This window comes from Gallinula chloropus, assembly GCF_964237585.1.
Source record: "Gallinula chloropus genome assembly, chromosome: 7".
Lineage (NCBI taxonomy): Eukaryota > Metazoa > Chordata > Aves > Gruiformes > Rallidae > Gallinula > Gallinula chloropus.
This window is the reverse complement of record NC_140092.1, coordinates 16,902,515-16,919,614: the sequence shown is the minus strand read 5'-3', so window position 1 is coordinate 16,919,614 and position 17,100 is coordinate 16,902,515. Positions and strand designations below refer to the sequence as shown.

The 17,100-nt window shown below is 41.1% G+C and overlaps 1 protein-coding gene across 1 annotated transcript in view; it reads left to right on the top strand.

The window, feature by feature from the left end:
- The window catches only part of TEC (tec protein tyrosine kinase), a 32,556-nt gene that overhangs the window by 11,386 nt on the left and 4,070 nt on the right, over positions 1–17,100 (top strand). The window contains 12 exon segments of the mRNA XM_084266677.1: positions 5,724–5,825; positions 6,787–6,868; positions 8,380–8,508; positions 9,961–10,001; positions 10,472–10,653; positions 11,563–11,628; positions 13,368–13,422; positions 13,586–13,665; positions 14,203–14,336; positions 15,591–15,665; positions 16,414–16,585; positions 16,750–16,966. Of these exon segments, the coding sequence (XP_084122803.1) occupies positions 5,724–5,825; positions 6,787–6,868; positions 8,380–8,508; positions 9,961–10,001; positions 10,472–10,653; positions 11,563–11,628; positions 13,368–13,422; positions 13,586–13,665; positions 14,203–14,336; positions 15,591–15,665; positions 16,414–16,585; positions 16,750–16,966 (1,335 nt within the window).

Here is a 17,100-nt window from a genome sequence, read left to right as displayed (position 1 = left end):
GCAAAACTCAGGGCCAGAGCAGTGGGAAGGATAAGGTTCCCAAAAGTTTATACTGTGGTTGAAGGGTTAGCAGAATAGCAAGTGTTTAAAGCAGATGGATTTGTAATGCACAGGAATATTCAAAGACACCCCCCCCCTCCCCCCCCCCAGCTCTGTAATTGTGCACTCCATCATCTGAACCTTGAAAGAGAAGGTAAAGCAGCTGGTGACTTGGCTAGGTAACATCTTCGGTGCTGGCCTGAGCTCTGGTTGCTTGCCTGTGATACCCTGTGGACTTGGGCTCTCCTCCTTTCTTGGCTCACTTTGTCTGGACCCAATGTTCAGATAGAATGAAGGTTGTATCAGAGGGGTGGCTGACTGAAAGGTGTCACTTGCTATGGGCAGATCGATGGCCATGGGAGGGGAGAAGACAGGACAGAAATGCTGCAGCATGGCTGGGCAGGCTCAGAGCTCTGTGAGGACTTCACAGAACACTGGGAAGAAAAGATTTGTCTGGGAGAACCTGAAGCTATGTGTGAGTTATTTTGAAAGCTGAGAAGCTGTACGTGATTTAGGGCCTGGTATGGATGGAGGTCTGGCTGATGTAATGTATCGTAAGTGTACTGGTGTGCGTTTGACTGGCTGCCTCTCGACTGCAGAAGGGTGAATTACAGAAAATGTGTTGTAGTCAAGGTTAGGAAGTTGCATCAGTTCTACTACAGAGACTTTCTTTTTGTGCTTCTCAGTCTCTGTAGTGCTGGTGGTTGGCATTTGCTGAGCAGAAAGGCCATGGTAAAGGCTTCTTCGTTTCCTATTTTGCAGGACAGGGTTTAAGACTTTCTCATCCTCACTTATGTTTATATTCCCTCCCCTCTGCTTCCCCCTTGAATTTCTTCCCATGAGTCAGTTCTTGGATCAGGTCAGACTAGATCACAATCATATTCACCTCTTGTTTTTTATCTTGATTCTAGCCGTTTTGGGAAGGTCCATAGCAATACTTGATATTTTCTTTTCTTAGAATAATACTCTAAAAAAATGAATTGAAAGGAGACAGGGCATTCATCATATCTGACACACTGGAAAATAAGGGGATGGAAAATATGGCCATCTAACACCTGGCTGCAGTAATTATATTTGCATAATCAGTAACTGCTTCAGTGAAAATGCTTCTCAAGAGGGAACTGCAGCAGTATCCAGTGTTTCTAATTGCTAAATAGCAATGCTATTTAAAAACAAAACAAACAAACCTCCAGAAGTGAAACCACCCTTACATTTGGCTCTGGGGCGTATTCTGCTGGATAAGTTGTCCACATAGGATGTTGGGTTAGCCAGGCTTTCTGAGGTTTTATACAGTTGCAGAGCAGCTCCCTAAAAGGAGATGCCAGTAATTCTCAGACCTTCTATACTTGTGAGAACACAAGTTCCATGGGTCACATGCTGATGACCTCAGTATTTCCTACACGGGGATAAACATGGGAGGAAGAAATAGTATGAACAACAGAGAGACAGACAGCATGGTTGAGACAAAATCTAGCTATTTCTTAACAGCCAGAGTGACTTCTGTGTGGTTTTTTTCCAAATGGACTGTCCTTTGTGTTTAATTCCCCAACCCCACTTCTCTGATGAAGCAGCATAGTATCTTCAGCAAAGGGGAAATACACTGAAGAAGCATATATCTGAGTATCTGATAGTGGGAGTATAGGATTCTTAAACTGTAAAGCTATTGTATTCAGCAGAGGAGTAAATCCAGGTGTACAGAGGATGAATGAACTCTTTGATTGTATGCTTATCTAACACTTAGATATTTATTATCTTCCTGTATTCTAAGATTTTATATATATATATATATAAAAGGAATTGTGTAATCATATATTTGTTCCGTATCTGATAATGTTGGTCTGGTGTTAGGACTTCTTGGTATTACTGTTAAATAGTAGGAATGGCTTATTCTTTTTCCATTGCATGGAAATAAGATTTAACTTCCTGGACTGGCCATCCTCATTGTGAGCAAAGAGCAGGGCTTCCAAAAGTGTAAATAAAGTTTTTGAAACATAGGCAAGAATTAAGTTCATATGTTATTTTGCATTTTGAGAAGCTTTGTACAGTAGTTTCTGTATATTCACTTCCCTTTTGTTATTTTCAGCAACCAAATGTTTTAGTTTTCAATAAACCAAAATGTAGTGTGACTTTGAAACACGTATTTTTATCTATTTGTTATTCTTACTGGGATATAGTATTTAAATGCCTTTATTACTATTAACTGTTTCATTCTGTAGGTCTTCCTCTAGAGGTGCGCATATGTATATTCAGGGAGGGGGTAGATCACTTTTGATAGGTCCCTTGGGTTCACTGGCTGCTGACTTTTTTTTTTCCAAAACTTCTGTGAAAACTTCCATCCAGTTCAGACAACATGCACGGATGTGCTGGTGGAATGGTACTATTGGATCTGACCTTCATTAGCCACTTTTCATCTCCAAAAACAGCTATAAAAAATGCCTCCTGTGGTTTAACCCTGCATAATTAGCTAGTTTGCTAATTTTGTCTCTTTGTAGCAGATTCCCCTTGTTGGAAAGAGTGGCTGCAGGTGGATTTCTTATGGCTGGCTCATGCCTGCACCTCGTATTTCCAAACTACCTCAGAGCTTGAGCTCTCCCTTGATTCTGCGTTTCATTTCTGCTGTACGCCTGGGTCTGGAGCAGGCTGTGTGGCTTGCAGAACAAAGGCAGCGCAGTGACAGTGTGCAAGGTGCAAGAATGTCTCATTATAAAGGGAAAATCATTTAAGTAGGGAGGGGAGAGAAACTACAGTGGTCTTGGTAGCATTTTTCTTGAGTCATTCCTTCCTGCTGCAGTGCCCCTTGGTTTAACAGTGAGAAATGCTGAGCTGAAACACAGCTGCACACCTGGCAGTTTGAAGCCTCCTGGCCATTAATAGCTGTTGCTTTCTGATGCAATCTGAAACATGTCTGGAGCAGTGCATTTGTATTTAATCTGATGTATGTAAGGGTTTTTTGAATGTGTAAAGTATGCAAAAATAGAAGAACCTTCTCTGGCATTAGGCTTAATTTGGTGGGTTGAATTGTAAGGTGGGTCAGCTTTGAGCTGGCTTAATTTAGCATCTCACAGTGAAGCAAACTGAGCCACCTTCAATCATGAAAGTGTACAAAGGGAAAACTTAGGAAATGGAAGTACTAGAATGATGTGCCGTGTATCAGGAGGTTTGCTTTATTTTTTCCCCTCAAAAATGTCAGTTGACTGTCTTGTTGGATTCCTGTCCTTTGTCCTCCTGGCAGATGCACATTCCTTTTGAGTGAGCACTTGCTGAATGCCAGAATTGGCACGAAAATCTTTGAGTCTTGGAGGACAGGTAGGTCCAGAGAAAGTAATAAAGCCTGTTTCTCCAAGCAATTTCTGTCATTCTAGATAAAAAAAACCCCCACAATGCATACCATCCCTCTGTGTGTCCCCCAACCTCAGTTAACCAGTAAATGGGATCCAAGCAGTATGTGTAACCCAGCTGTACACAAAAAGCTGGGCAGATATGTTACAGCAGCGGCTGCTGCTTCTTTGTATGTGGCTGTGCAGGAAAAGAGGTCTGGAGAGGTGTCTTCAACACAGCTGTGTGGAGCATTGAGTTTTGTGCTTCCTGGAAAAGCGCATCTTGTTCGGATCCTTCTGTTCTGCCTTGGCTAATCTGGCAGTCCTGAAACTGCCAGATCTGCATAGCAGGTCAAGGCGAAGGAGACACAAGATATGCTGCTGCACCAAGTGCTGTAGAATTCAGCAACTCAATTTTTGGCATTTACATGAATGTGTGTTTTACTTTGGGCAGTCACAGTTCAAGTAGGGAGATACCATAAAATAAACAGATTTGAAACATTTTAACATTTTTAATCCATATCCAAGGTTGCACACTTGGTACAAATTATTTTTCAGTGTAACATGATCTATAGCTTTGTATACAGCTCATGGTAATGTTTATGATTTGACTTTTTTTTTAATGGTTCATTAAAATGTCTAATCCTTTATTTTGTGCCTGCCTATTCCGTGTGTCCTCCCCCCTCATCCCCCAGTTAAAAACCATCCTCATTATGGCTTCATTTTTTAGGGGGGGGTTGGGGTGGGTGAGTGTGGGTTTTTTATGTTGGATAAGAGTTACAGCTTTATCTGAATTTAGTTCCTGTCATTCTTCCTGATGCTGACCATGATGTGCATGAATCATTTGTGCACATTTTCTCTGCCTGCCTTCTTCATAACAGTATATGTAAGAGACAGATTACTATGTGTGTTTAAAACGCTGACAAAACTTCCATGTTTTCCATGGGTTGTGTTTCTAGGGTGGTGGAATCACGAGAGCTGTATTTGAAATTGCTTTTTGCTTCTGTTTATAAGACTGTATTTTCAGTTGCTTATGATGACTGTATTTTTAGTTGTCAAAATTTACGTCCTTGGGAGAGAAGAGTGTGGCTGAGTAAGGATTGGGGTATATCAAATAATTCAGTAATTACTATTTATTTCTATGTCGTGTGGACAGTGTCCATTTTACATAAGTTTCAGTCTGGACCAGAAATGTTGGATGTGTTTGGCAAGTCAAGATTTTCGATGTAGATTAATTCAGGACCAGCTGTGAATTGCTCCCATTTTTAATATATTTGTTTGTTCTGGATTCCAGTAGAAATGTCCTCTTCCCAAAAGTGAGAGGTGATCTTAGTATATATAGTCTCTTGTAGATTCTTCATCCGTTTACTCTCAGAAGTGTATCATTCAGGTGTTTCCCTTTGCCATGTAATAGAGCTCATTGCTAATTTCTGTGCTGGGCTTTAATTTTTAGCCTCTTCTGATTCAATTAAAGGAAAATGGTTTCATTCAGTTCCTTTCAGAACAGCCATCTTAAAAATTTGGTCTGCTTGTGTGTGGACTTCACTGTTATTACTTGTTGCTTTTACGTGTAGACTGAAATCCAGTACACACTGCTTCCCATTATCAGTTGCTCTTCAGAGGAGCTTCTCTTCTGGAGTGTTTAACTACGCTGTATTTCCATGTGTTGTTACTTTGGGCATCACCTGCTGAGCACCTCGGGAACTCCCACCTTCTTTAAAATATTCATAGTTACCAGGTTAGGTCAGCCAAATCTCAGATGTCTGTGCTTTTGACCGTGCTTCTTCCAGGCTTCTGCTAGCCTTGGTCAAAGAAGCTCCTTCAATGCAGACCGCAGCTTGGGATGGGTTTCACCCCTGCCTTCTGCATCCTGCCTCAACATGAGCAGCATCCCAGTTTCTCTGGAAACTCACTGAAATGCAGCAGTAGCCACAAAATGGTGGGAGCACTTCAGTAGCAGTGAGGGAGCAGATGAGATGATGTATTGGTACCGATTTCCTTCTCTGGTTTTAATCATAATTTAAAATCAGCAAGGGGGAAGCTTTTCTTCATCTGTACTCAAGCTTTGTTTTTTTTTTTTTTTCTTCTTTAAAGAGTAGATTGAACCTGTGATTGCAACTGATTGGAAACTTTATGTAGAAAGTGGTGATACTTTTAACTAAACAGTTACACTATACTCTTCACGCTTTCACCAGTGCAGATCATTACACACTCCCTATGATTTTGAAACTACTTGTGCAGTTAAAGCAACATTGGTGTCCTAAGTAGAAAAGAAAGCAAGAAATCGCTGCTGTAAAAAGGGAGTGAAATAAATTGTTTATTTTACATAATTTTTAATTTAAGTTTTTTTTTCTTTTTCTTTTCTAGAAAAAGTACAGAAAAGGATCTGTGGATATTTCAAGGATTAAGTGTGTAGAAGTCGTAAAAAGTGATGGTATTATTCCCTGTCAAAATAAATATCCGTTTCAGGTATGTTTATTTTATATAAAATACATTAACTGCAGTTCTCTCTTCAGCAGCACTGAGCTTGAAATTGCTGTCGCTCCCAAATACTGAGCGCGTTCTCCCGCTCTCTGGGGCTGTGTGAGAGATGGTTCAGGATCAGTGACTAAAAGCCATCCCCAGCAAGCTCTATTCCCCCTTCCCTTCAGTCCCCTCCCTTGGCAGTTGTGCCTCAGACAATGTCTTTTTCTTTTCCCCACCCTCTTGGGCTTTGGCTGGAAAGAGCCTTGTCCTGTCCTTCTCCAAAACAGATTAACTGGCAGCCCATTTTCCCGGTCTTCATTCTTTTGGGTGAAAATAAATTAAATCACCATTAAATTATATATGAAAGAAGAAAGAAAGAAAATTAAGATAAAACTTGTTGCATTTTCCTCCATGGTGAACTTAATGGAAGGAAACAGAAAACAAAGTACTTGGAGGGTGTGAAAAAGAAGTGTTTAGGTATGAGAGGTTGGATGCTGTGCCTGCTTATGATAGAGGGAATAGTTAGAGAGAAGGGGGGCAATACTTGCTTTCCACCAGCACAAACAGAGAAGAAACTGAAGGCAGGAATCACCCCAGAGTAGTACAGAATCACAAGGAGTTATGAAATAGCTGAGAGCAAAGGATGTCTGCTTATGAAATAGCTTTAGCAACTGAACTGTTTTTAGAAAACACGTGCTGAGGAATGAGCGAAGCAAAGTGTGAAGCAAAGATTTTTAAGGAATACTCTCAAGATAATATTCCATTACAAAATCCTTTCTTATTCAACTGAAAGCATCATACATAAATAGTAAACCCCAATAACCTTTTCCCAGCTTCTGCATTTTTGTACCTGGGTACACTGATCTTGCCAAATGTCACAGTCATTTGTTTTTTTCTGTTTTCTAAGGAATTAATAAATTTTACCAGGTGGGCATAGTTTGATTATTTGTTTTTTCCCCTCCAGGTTGTATATGATGTTAATACACTTTATATTTTTGCACCAAGTGCACAAAGCCGGGATCAGTGGGTGAGGAATCTGAAAGAAGGTAATGGAAGTTGTTCACACTCAACATCTGACACATGCAGATAACAGGGCAGGGATGTAGTTCACTTTTTGCTATGTTTTGGATTCGTGGCCAAAACAGTGTTGAAAATGCATCAGGGTTTTAGTTGCTGCTAAGCAGTGCTTGGACAGCATGGAGGCTCTGCAGTTTCCTCCCCCTGCAGCGAGGAGGCTGGTGAGCAAAAGGCTGGGAGGTGACCCAGATGAGACAGTGGAGCTGGACTGGCCAAAGGGATATTCCAGGAGAAGTAAGAACTGGGGTAGAGGAAGATGGGGGTTGGGGTTTTTTTGGCTTCCATAATGGCCACTGCTCAGGGACTGGCTGGGCATCAGTCTGCTTTGAGGGACATGGTGAATTATTGCCTTTACATCGCTTTTGAGGTTTTTTTATCTCAAGCCACAGGTTTCTTCCTCTTGCCCTTTCTGTTCTCTCACCCGTCCCACTGGGTGGGGGCAGTGAGCTTAGCAGCTGGCTGGCATCAACCCACAGAAAGCTAGAAAAATAAAATGGTAAAGCTCCTACTGCACGTACCCACCAGTTTTTATTTTTATTGGGCCAGCTCATTGTTTGCACACGCAGCGTGTGATAACGTGCCCTGGGAGTACCAAACCCTTGGACTGTTCTAATACGGTTTGTGAAATCTGTCTGCAATCAGAATTTGACTCTAGGCTTTTGCAAAGATGTGTTAATGATCGAAAAGCTTATTCAAGGTAGTTAAAGGCATCACTCAAAGGTTTGTTTGAATGCAGCTAGGCAGCAGTGCGGGCCTTAAACGGATGCAGAATGATGGGAGGCATCTCCACTGAGATGCGATCTGACTCCTGCTATCTTACTGAGCAGAGATTTTTTTTTCCCCCAAGAACTTCTTAATTCTTTCTGCCACCATCAAATACTCACATTAATTACAGGTGCAGGAATAAGAAATAATTCCTGGGTTGGAGACCACAGAGCAAGGAATAGTCTCTGAAAGTCAGCAAGTCCGTGGGATGGTGCTAAGGAGCCTTTCAGACCGAATGCAGGCTATTGTGCCATGGAGTGGTGATAAATGTCAGCTGTCTTTCCCAGCAGAACATTATTTGTAGAGGAAACTATGAGTCACTTGCAGCACTAATAAAAAGAAAAGGGGCAGGCAGAGCCCCTAGGGCCTTCACAGCTGCCTGTCTGCTTCGCATGGTGCAGGTGGTGGGCGCTGGTGTCTCCTTTTGTGGATGCACCAAACATCTACCCCTGCTGTGGCGGCCGGTTTCGGCAGGGAGTGTAGCACTTCTCTGGAACAGAGTCATGTATTTTCTGAAAAATGTCTTCTACTATCATTGCATCACCCTTTGTAAACTTGCAAGAAGGTCCTTAAGAGAAGGGCCTTACTTACTAAAGTAGGAACAAGTGACGTTTGTGACTCTTGTTAAAGATAGCATATGACTTATTCAAAATCTCCCTCTTGCTCACACTTTTTTTGTTGCATCTTTCAATATATGCTCTTTTTCTTCTTGTAGAAATAAGGAACAACAGCAATATAATGGTAAAATATCATCCTAAATTCTGGACAGAGGGAATTTACCAGTGCTGCAGACAGACAGAAAAATTAGCACCTGGCTGTGAAAAATACAATCTTTTTGAAAACAGTAAGTACATATGTTTTCATATGAAGTTGTTTTGGCCTATTTTTCTGCTTTTTTTTTTTTTTAATATCATCCTGTCATCACACCTGAATGCCCTAGATATTAAGCAAATTTATAGACTGGGGTGAATCCTTGATCCTGTGCCTAAAGCAAATCAGAATGTTTGTTTAATTTCCAAACATTTTGTTAAAAAAAAAAGCAGCCAGTGAATTGTCCTTCTGAAAAAAAAAATTAGGAAAAGCTGAAAGGAATCATTGAGGTTGCTGAATTTATTTTTCTTTTGGTTTGTTTTTCCCATCTGAAATTTAGTTGACCAAATGTTTACCTTAGACTGAGGATAAAACTTGATGGTGAATAAAAATACAGCTAGTAATCCTTGACAGCTCTTCAGTTTTAGTAAATCACTTTTACATACCTTTGTAAAAGAACAGTAACTGTGTTGCCTCTGGTGTTTCTCCACCAGTGTAAAACTGGTACAAGGATTGATGTATTTGCAGACACAGGACTGATTTTTTTGAGAGGTTTGTAAAGGTCCATACGCTAAACCTGGAAGAACCATGACTTCCTGTAGGCATGTGCTTCTCCCAGCACCCAAATCACAGGTTCTGCTTGTTCAGCAGTGGGTGCTGTGGCATGCAGAGATATGCTTGTGTAACCCCTGCTGCAATGTTATCCTACACAGGGACACAGTAGTTACTTAGTCCTCAACTTAAGGAAAAATGCTGAAGTAGGTAAAGAAGTTGAGCCATTGCTTACCTCCTGGTAGCCTCGTGGTTTCATCCCTGAAGTCCTTAAATGGCAGTGGTGGGGACCTGAGGATCTAGTTGTATTAAAAGACTTCAGTAATAAACAGTGGCTCCTGGTGAGCTTTATTTGTCATGAAGATGCAAAACCTGAAAAACAGCTCAACCTTTTAAGTTGTGGGGAAAAGCAGTACAGGGGAAAAAACTATTCTGGGACCGGAGAGAAGTACTAAAAAATACATACATTTATGCCTTATTTAGTGAAGCAAGGGTTAGGGGGAGTGTTAGTATTTATTCTTTGAAGAGCAGATGTTGATAGGAGCAGACCTTTAGATTATCACGACAAGAATACTTCCTTTATATATATCTTTCTCATCTCTATCTTTTTTTTTTCTTTTATTTCTCACATACTTTTGCATCTGATGGCTGTTGCAGGGGTCTCTGCATCGCACCCTCAGGTGTAGCACAGATACCACCAAGTCCTGTGGTGAATGTGGCTTCCCATCTGATTTAGCATTTGTGGGTTTCTGCGAGAATGTTTAATCATTGTTTTCCCAGTGCTTAACTGAAGCTGTCTTTTCTTCCTGACTTACTAAACTGCCCCGAAAGCGAGTTAAGATATTAAAAGATCTGAAATTCAAACCATCTATTCAGTTTCTAAATTTATAGCTAAATGGGTGAACATGGATTATTTCCTGTGCTCTGTTCCTAGGTATAACGAGAATGCCCTCTCCAATGCCAGAAAAAAGCATGGTAGGTAGTACCTTTAAAATACTGGATAGATAATTGCTGGGTTCTGAGGTGATGTTTTCGATTTCCTGTGACTCTTTACACATCCTACCCAAAGGTCTATATCTGTATTCATCAACGGGCATGATGCTGTATCACAAGCTCAAGCTGGAGGAAATCCTGTTGAAATTTAGTGGTGCCAGTTAGCTGGATCTGCTGCTGGTGAGGGAGGGAGTAAAAAAACCCCAAATGCCAGCTAGCACTGCCCTTTACTGGCAGCTGCAGCACGAGCTTGCCCCGTGGGTGGGTAGCACCCAAGCTGATCTTCCACATGACCGGGATGCCTTGCTGGGCTACCACAGCCCACTCCGGGGCAAGGCAGAACTAGCCCAGCTTTTGCCTTTGAGATGCTTGGCTGCTTTGCACTGAAGTCATGGCAAGGGTGGGGTGGATTGGAGCAGAGTGGACTCATAATAATGTTGGGTTGTTTTCAGCGAAGGCCTCCGCCACCTGTTCCTCCAGTTGAAGAAAATGGCAGTGAAGAGGAGGAGATAGTGGTAGCAATGTATGACTTTGAGCCTACAGAGCATCACGATTTAAGATTAGAGAAAGGTCAAGAATATACAGTGATTGAGAAGAATGACCTTCACTGGTGGAAGGCAAGAGACAAATATGGGTAAACAAGAATTCTTAATTTTTCATTATGAAGCTAAGGCTATTGCCACGTTGTAGTATGGGTCTGTAAAGCAATAATAATTAAAACCAGTTTACAAAACCACATTGACCGTGTGTCGGTGAATAACTGTGCTAGACCCACTGTGGACCCCAGCCCTGAAATCTCATCAGTGTGTTTATTCCACATGAAAACAAATGTTTTTAATTGTGGTTCTCAATAGATTGTTGGGCCTGAGTGCAAAGGTGGTTGCAGAATTGGAAGCTTTTCCAACTAGATTTCCTGTCAGATTTCACAATTTCCCAATTAAAGCATCTGCAAAATCTCGCTAGACTGGTACAGTTCTCCTGCTTCCCTGGGGAAAGGCTCATTAGGGTGCAATATGGTTAATACTCAGCTCAACAGGCTCTGGCTTCCAGACTTGAATAATCATCATCTTATTTAATAGCTCTGAATGAGTTGAGAGGGTTGCAGTGAGATGCCTTAAGGACTACAACTTTACATTCCCTGGATTAATTTTTTTCCCTGTGGTTTTAAAGGTGAAAGTTTCCATACTTCAATCTTTATCAGATTCCTGTTGCAATATGTTAGGGGTAATTGTGAGCTATCAGGCAGTGGCAGGTTCCAAATGTAATTCCAGTGACTGGCTGGGAACTCTGAGTTGCAGAAGGTTACTCTTCCTCACCTGGCTGTGTTTCTTGGACGCTTCTTTAGGTGCAGTGAAAGTTCTGTGGCAATGTTGATGTGGAAAATAAGTTTCTGTGTAATCAGCAGTAGAGTGGGTGGGTCAGTAATAAATGAATGGCAAGGAGGGATCTCTGGTAATTAGCAAAATTAAACCCCCTCTTCTAGACAGGCAATTCTACATGCTTTCACTCAGATTATAGATGTATTTATCATTTTTATTTTTAGAAAACAAGGATATATTCCAAGCAACTATGTAACAGAAAAGAAGTCCAACAACCTTGATCAATATGAGTAAGTGAATATTTTTGAATTAAAAATCTGGAAAACCATAAAATGGAACCTGTGCTTTAAGAATGACAGTACGGAAACTGTGCTTTAAGAGGGACAATGTAGACAATGTATAAAGGCTTGAAGGCAATTATTTATATACAATAGCAATGATCTCAGACATGAAACTTAAATATTTGAAATGGATATATATTTGTTTTGATTCTCCTCATTGATTTTGCTGTGATCTATAATGTAGAGTTAAATCAGTGAGATAGCCATTAGGTGTGTAACTTTTATGCTATTATGAATTCTGTGATAGACAAAGGAAACTAAAGGAAATTAGCCCCTTATAAGTGTGCTGAATGTGAATTTTTTTTTAATATTAAAGGGACATGTTTATCCATAATGTGTAGCAATAAGATACAGTAGAAAACAGTGGAAATCTTTCAAAGTAAACATAACAGGCTAGAGAGTTTGGAAAGCAGTTCTAATTTTCAAGAAATGTATCACTCAATGTGTTTTAAGTCTCAGTATATGCTTGTAACTTACCAGCTATAAAAGTGTAGCTGGTTTTCTTTTAATGCTTTTTCTAGTTGATGTTTAATTATGGAGTACTTACTTAAGAACGTGAGGATAAAATTTAACACTATAGTCTCCAAGCCTGTTCTTGGTACTCACATTTCAGTGCAGCATAAACTGTGGTGCCTGACAATTTAAGAGATGTTTCATGGCTTTTAGACAAAATGGACCTGCAAGGCAATACTAATTAAAACCAGTTTACAAAACCACATTAATGTCTTCAGAACTCTACTCTCAGCCATGTGTGGCTCCTACTGCTGTGTTTTGACAGAAGGTAGAATTTATTCTGGGATTTTGCCCTCAGCTTTATTAGAGGGAATTGCTGCTTCTGTGTTGCTTTCTCATCTTTGAGGTTCTTGTTAAGAGCGCTGCCTGGCTCGGAGCTGGGCTGCAGGGCTGGCAGAAAGAGAAGGAAGGAACTGGGCTGCCTTATCTGGTCCAGCCACTTTTTGCCTTACCACCTTGGGGATGTAACTCTGAGTCACCACACAGTCCAGGAAAGATTATTCCAAGTCATCTACCAACTGCAAGAAACCACTATCTCCAGAACATCAGAACTTGATTAAAGGCTGCTCTGCCACTTCCCTGCTTGGTTGCCACCATGACAGCATTTGAGCAGCATGTCTTTTCCTTTTTGATATATTTTGCTGCAGCAGGCTGAAATGTTGATGCTTCTGTGGTTGCTTGAAGCTGCCTCTGCAGCACTGAGCTTGGGGATGTGCAACCATGACATTTGAGTCACTTTCAATCTCTTTGCTGGTAGGTGGGTTCTCTGGAAAATCAGTGAAGTTCTTGAATGAAATAGACCAGCAGCTGGCCCTGCAGCGTGCCTGTAGCTGCTTCCCTGTGGCTGTCAGCCTGCCCTTGGGCTGCTGTTCAGAGCAACCACTGCCATCAGCCTGTCTGTGTTTGAGCAGCGTTTTTCCTGAAAAATTAGCTCCATTCCCTGAACTTTATTGGCTTCTGTGGGATCTCACCGGATTTGTTTCAGGATGTTTTTATGGGTTAACTGCACAATGTAACAGAGATTGGGGGCATTTTTTTGTATATTAACTGAAGTTCAGTTGTAGACCTTCATTATTGTAAAATTATTGAATCTGTAGCTTTGCAACATCTTTCTTTAGCATCTTACAGAAATCATGCACTTTACAGAAGTTTTGGTTACTGATGTTGTGTTGCAGGTGGTACAGCAGAAACCTGAACAGAAGCAAAGCAGAGCAGCTCCTCAGAAATGAGGTGAGTACTGCAGCTTTGCGGTATTGACCATGAAATTAAGTGTAAAGTAGCTTCTTTCGTTAAAGCAAATGTTTATTTTGGCATGCACAAATCACAGAATGGATAGAAGAGACTTGCAGCTGAAAACCACTTGTACAAAACTGTCAATGTGCTTGCATTTTAGGATAAAGAAGGTGGTTTTGTGGTGAGAGATTCAAGTCAGCCTGGCCTGTACACCGTTTCCCTTTATACAAAATTCGGAGGGTGAGTTTCTGTGGCTGCTCTGCAGACTTTCTCATCCAAATCCATTTGCATCCCTCTCCAGATCTGTGGGCTGGAGGAAAGCCCAGGAGAGACCTCAATAAAGAAACTAGAGGTGTTGTGATAGGAAAGACGGGTGGCTTAAATGAGCTTCTCAGCACCATGGTTAGGTTATTTTTGCTTTAATCCAGGGTAGACCTGAACTGCCACTCAAAGGAGGTGGCCTTGTTTTTGCTCCCTGTTTGGTCTCTTACCTCCTGCCAACCCAAGCGTTTGAGTCAGCATAAGGAGAGCTGGATTGGGGAGCTCACTGGGCTGAAAATTAACCTTTATGGGTTAATATGCAACTTGGTCTGAACACTGAGATGAAGATGAGTCACCAGCGCTTGGAATGTTTGACATTCAAGCTGTTCCTGAAGCTGACATTGGGCACCTGCTCTGGTCCTTTTGGTTTCCTTTTCCTAGTCAATGTGCTCTTCTTAAAAAACTCAGAGCAGATGATGGTGGTATTATTAATTGTTGTTGTTGTTATTTTTCCAGAGAAGGCTTATCAGGAATAAGACACTACCATATAAAAGAAACAGTGACGTCACCAAAGCAGTACTACCTCGCAGAAAAACATCTCTTTGACTCCATTCCAGAAATAATTGAGTATCATAAACATAATGCAGCAGGTAAATAAATTGGACTTCTTTTCCCCTGTCATTTAAGGGTTGATTTGAAAGGGAGTGTGAGGTCTTTAGGGTTTTAGTGAAAATTTTTAGTCTTTTATAGAGGATTCTTATTCAGAGAAGTCACGAGACACTGAATCTCATTTTTTTTTCAATATAGGCAGTAATTTTGAAAGGTTTTATGCAAATAGATAAATAAATTAAAAAATATATAACTATGTTCCTGTCTCCAGATTAATAGAACAGCTGTATTGAGTCAGGAAAACCCATCCATTTAGCTGCACACTGTCTCCGTCAGCTGCCTGTAACCCAGAGCAGATGGATAGGGATGGTACTTCCCCAGAGTACTCTGTAGGCACTAGCTTTTTACCTGTGGATCACCACTCCTTAAAATGATCTAATCTTCCCATATAGGAAACAGATGAGGAGAACAGTAATGCGTTGTTTAGGAAATCCCTAAAGATGAGTCCATGTAAAGGTTAGATGGTTCAGATCTATAGCTGATGGCTGGCTGATGTCCACCCACTGTGTGATGGGATGGGGTGTGTTTAGGAAGCAAGTTCAAGGCATAGATACTAATATAGTATATTCCTTTTTCAGTTCCAGTTTGTGCATGAACATCCCTCATGACTGATATTTTCCAGATGTTTATATCTAATTCAGATGACCTGGCATTTCCTGATGCTAGTCTGGAAAATGCCTTTTTGGAAAATATGCTCCAAAACATAATCCTGCTTTTCATTTATTATAATTGATTTTACTGCTTTTTTTTTTTTTAACTGCTTGAATGCTTTTACTGTATGATGTTTTAAGTTCTGACAATATTTTAGGAGAATATTCAGCTAGTGTGCAGCATTTATTTTGTGTATTTAAAATCCCTGTGTGAAACTGCTGGGATCTGTGTGTCAGAAACAGAAACAGTCAAAAGTAATGCTGAGAGTGCACACTCTAGATAATCTTTCTAACCTGAAAGGGTTCCTCAGCCTTTCCTGCCAACATAATTAAAGCACAAATAGGTGTGTATGTATCTATATCCATCTCTCACCAGTAAAGAAGCAGTGAGTGCTCTTTGGTACCTCTCATAGCCACTCTGAATAGTCAAAACAATCCAGTAGCAGAAAATACGGTCAAAGCTGCATACGGTGATAAGCTTTGTTGTTAATCAGTGTTGCAGTTTGCAGTGAACAAGTGGCTGATTTGCTGCCTGGCACTATATCAGAAGTAAGGTGTGTCTCTTGAATTATCTCTGGACCTCAGGTCTCGTTACCAGGCTGCGTTACCCAGTGACTCCAAAGAAAACGACAGCACCAACAACAGCAGGATTCAGCTATGGTAATTACATGTTATATTACTCTGCATGTAGCTTTTCTAATTATTTCATACATGTAAGCTGCCACAATATTTTCTAAAAGTTTTGAAAAGACCAAATTTTGTACTGTGGTTGCCTGTACTAACTTACATGGGTCCAGATTGTGCCTTTTGAGACCCTTGCTCACAGGGTTCACATGCAGAAGGCTGGTCTGTGGTGCCAAGGGCAGCAGTGCAGAAAGACAGAACATGTTGGTGCTCCAGGGGAGTTCAGTGTCTTTCTCCATGGTTTTGTGGACACCTTAAGCTCTTCCTGATTAAAGAGCTGTTCCCTTGGCTCCTTCAGAAGCCTCCAGACTTCTGACTCAACCTTGGTTCTTTTGATCTTTGTGGAGGGGTTGCACTAACTTGTTTTAAGCATGGCACATCAAGTGATGTGAGCAGCTGCTACGTACTGGCCCAACTTTCTATGATGGCAGCTTCTTGAAATCAAGTCCAGTAATGCCAGTATGTAATTAATGGCTTCAGGACTATTTAAGTTAAGGCTTCTGTGGTGGCCAGAAGCTGCTTAGAGGTTATGTCTAGCTGGAGGTTTGTTTTGTGAGATACAGAAATGCTTTATTTTCAAGTTAATTCTAAGACATTTTCTCCCTAACTTCCCCGGTTTGCTAGTGATTCAGCACTTCCCTTTTCTCCTCCCTATCACCTCCTAGTTTGGTGTGTTCCTTAGTGCAGCAGTCATGGTCTCTCTCTTGTTTGTTTTGTTTTATAGAGAAATGGGAAATTAATCCCTCGGAACTGACGTTCATGAGAGAACTGGGGAGTGGTCTCTTTGGCGTCGTGCGCCTTGGGAAGTGGAGGGCGCAGTATAAAGTGGCCATCAAGGCGATTCGGGAGGGTGCGATGTATGAGGAGGATTTCATTGAAGAAGCTAAAGTGATGATGTGAGTTGTGTGCTTGGTGCTTTCATTGCCAGTTCTAGGTGTCTGATGCTGTGGACTGATTATAAATAAAACGCTTTGGGGAGGTGGTATTTTTGCAGTTTTGTGGGGTGGAGAGCTAGCACCGGGTGGAGGAAGTAATAATGACACGATCTCAATCTTTTCAGGAAGCTAACACATCCTAAATTAGTTCAGCTTTATGGCGTGTGCACACAGCAGAGACCTATTTACATCGTGACAGAGTTCATGGAGCACGGCTGCCTTCTCAATTACCTGAGACAAAAACGGGGAGTTTTGAGTAAAGACGTCCTGCTCACTATGTGCCAAGATGTATGTGAGGGAATGGAGTACCTGGAGAGAAACAGCTTTATCCACAGAGACCTGGTAACATCCCATTAAGGAGCTTGAAATTTGAAATTTCCTCTTTGAAATTCTTATTTTTGACCTTACCTATTCATTTGTGAAACAGCTTGTTTGTAAATAACTGCATTCTTGCAGAAAATTACAAGTAGCTGAAG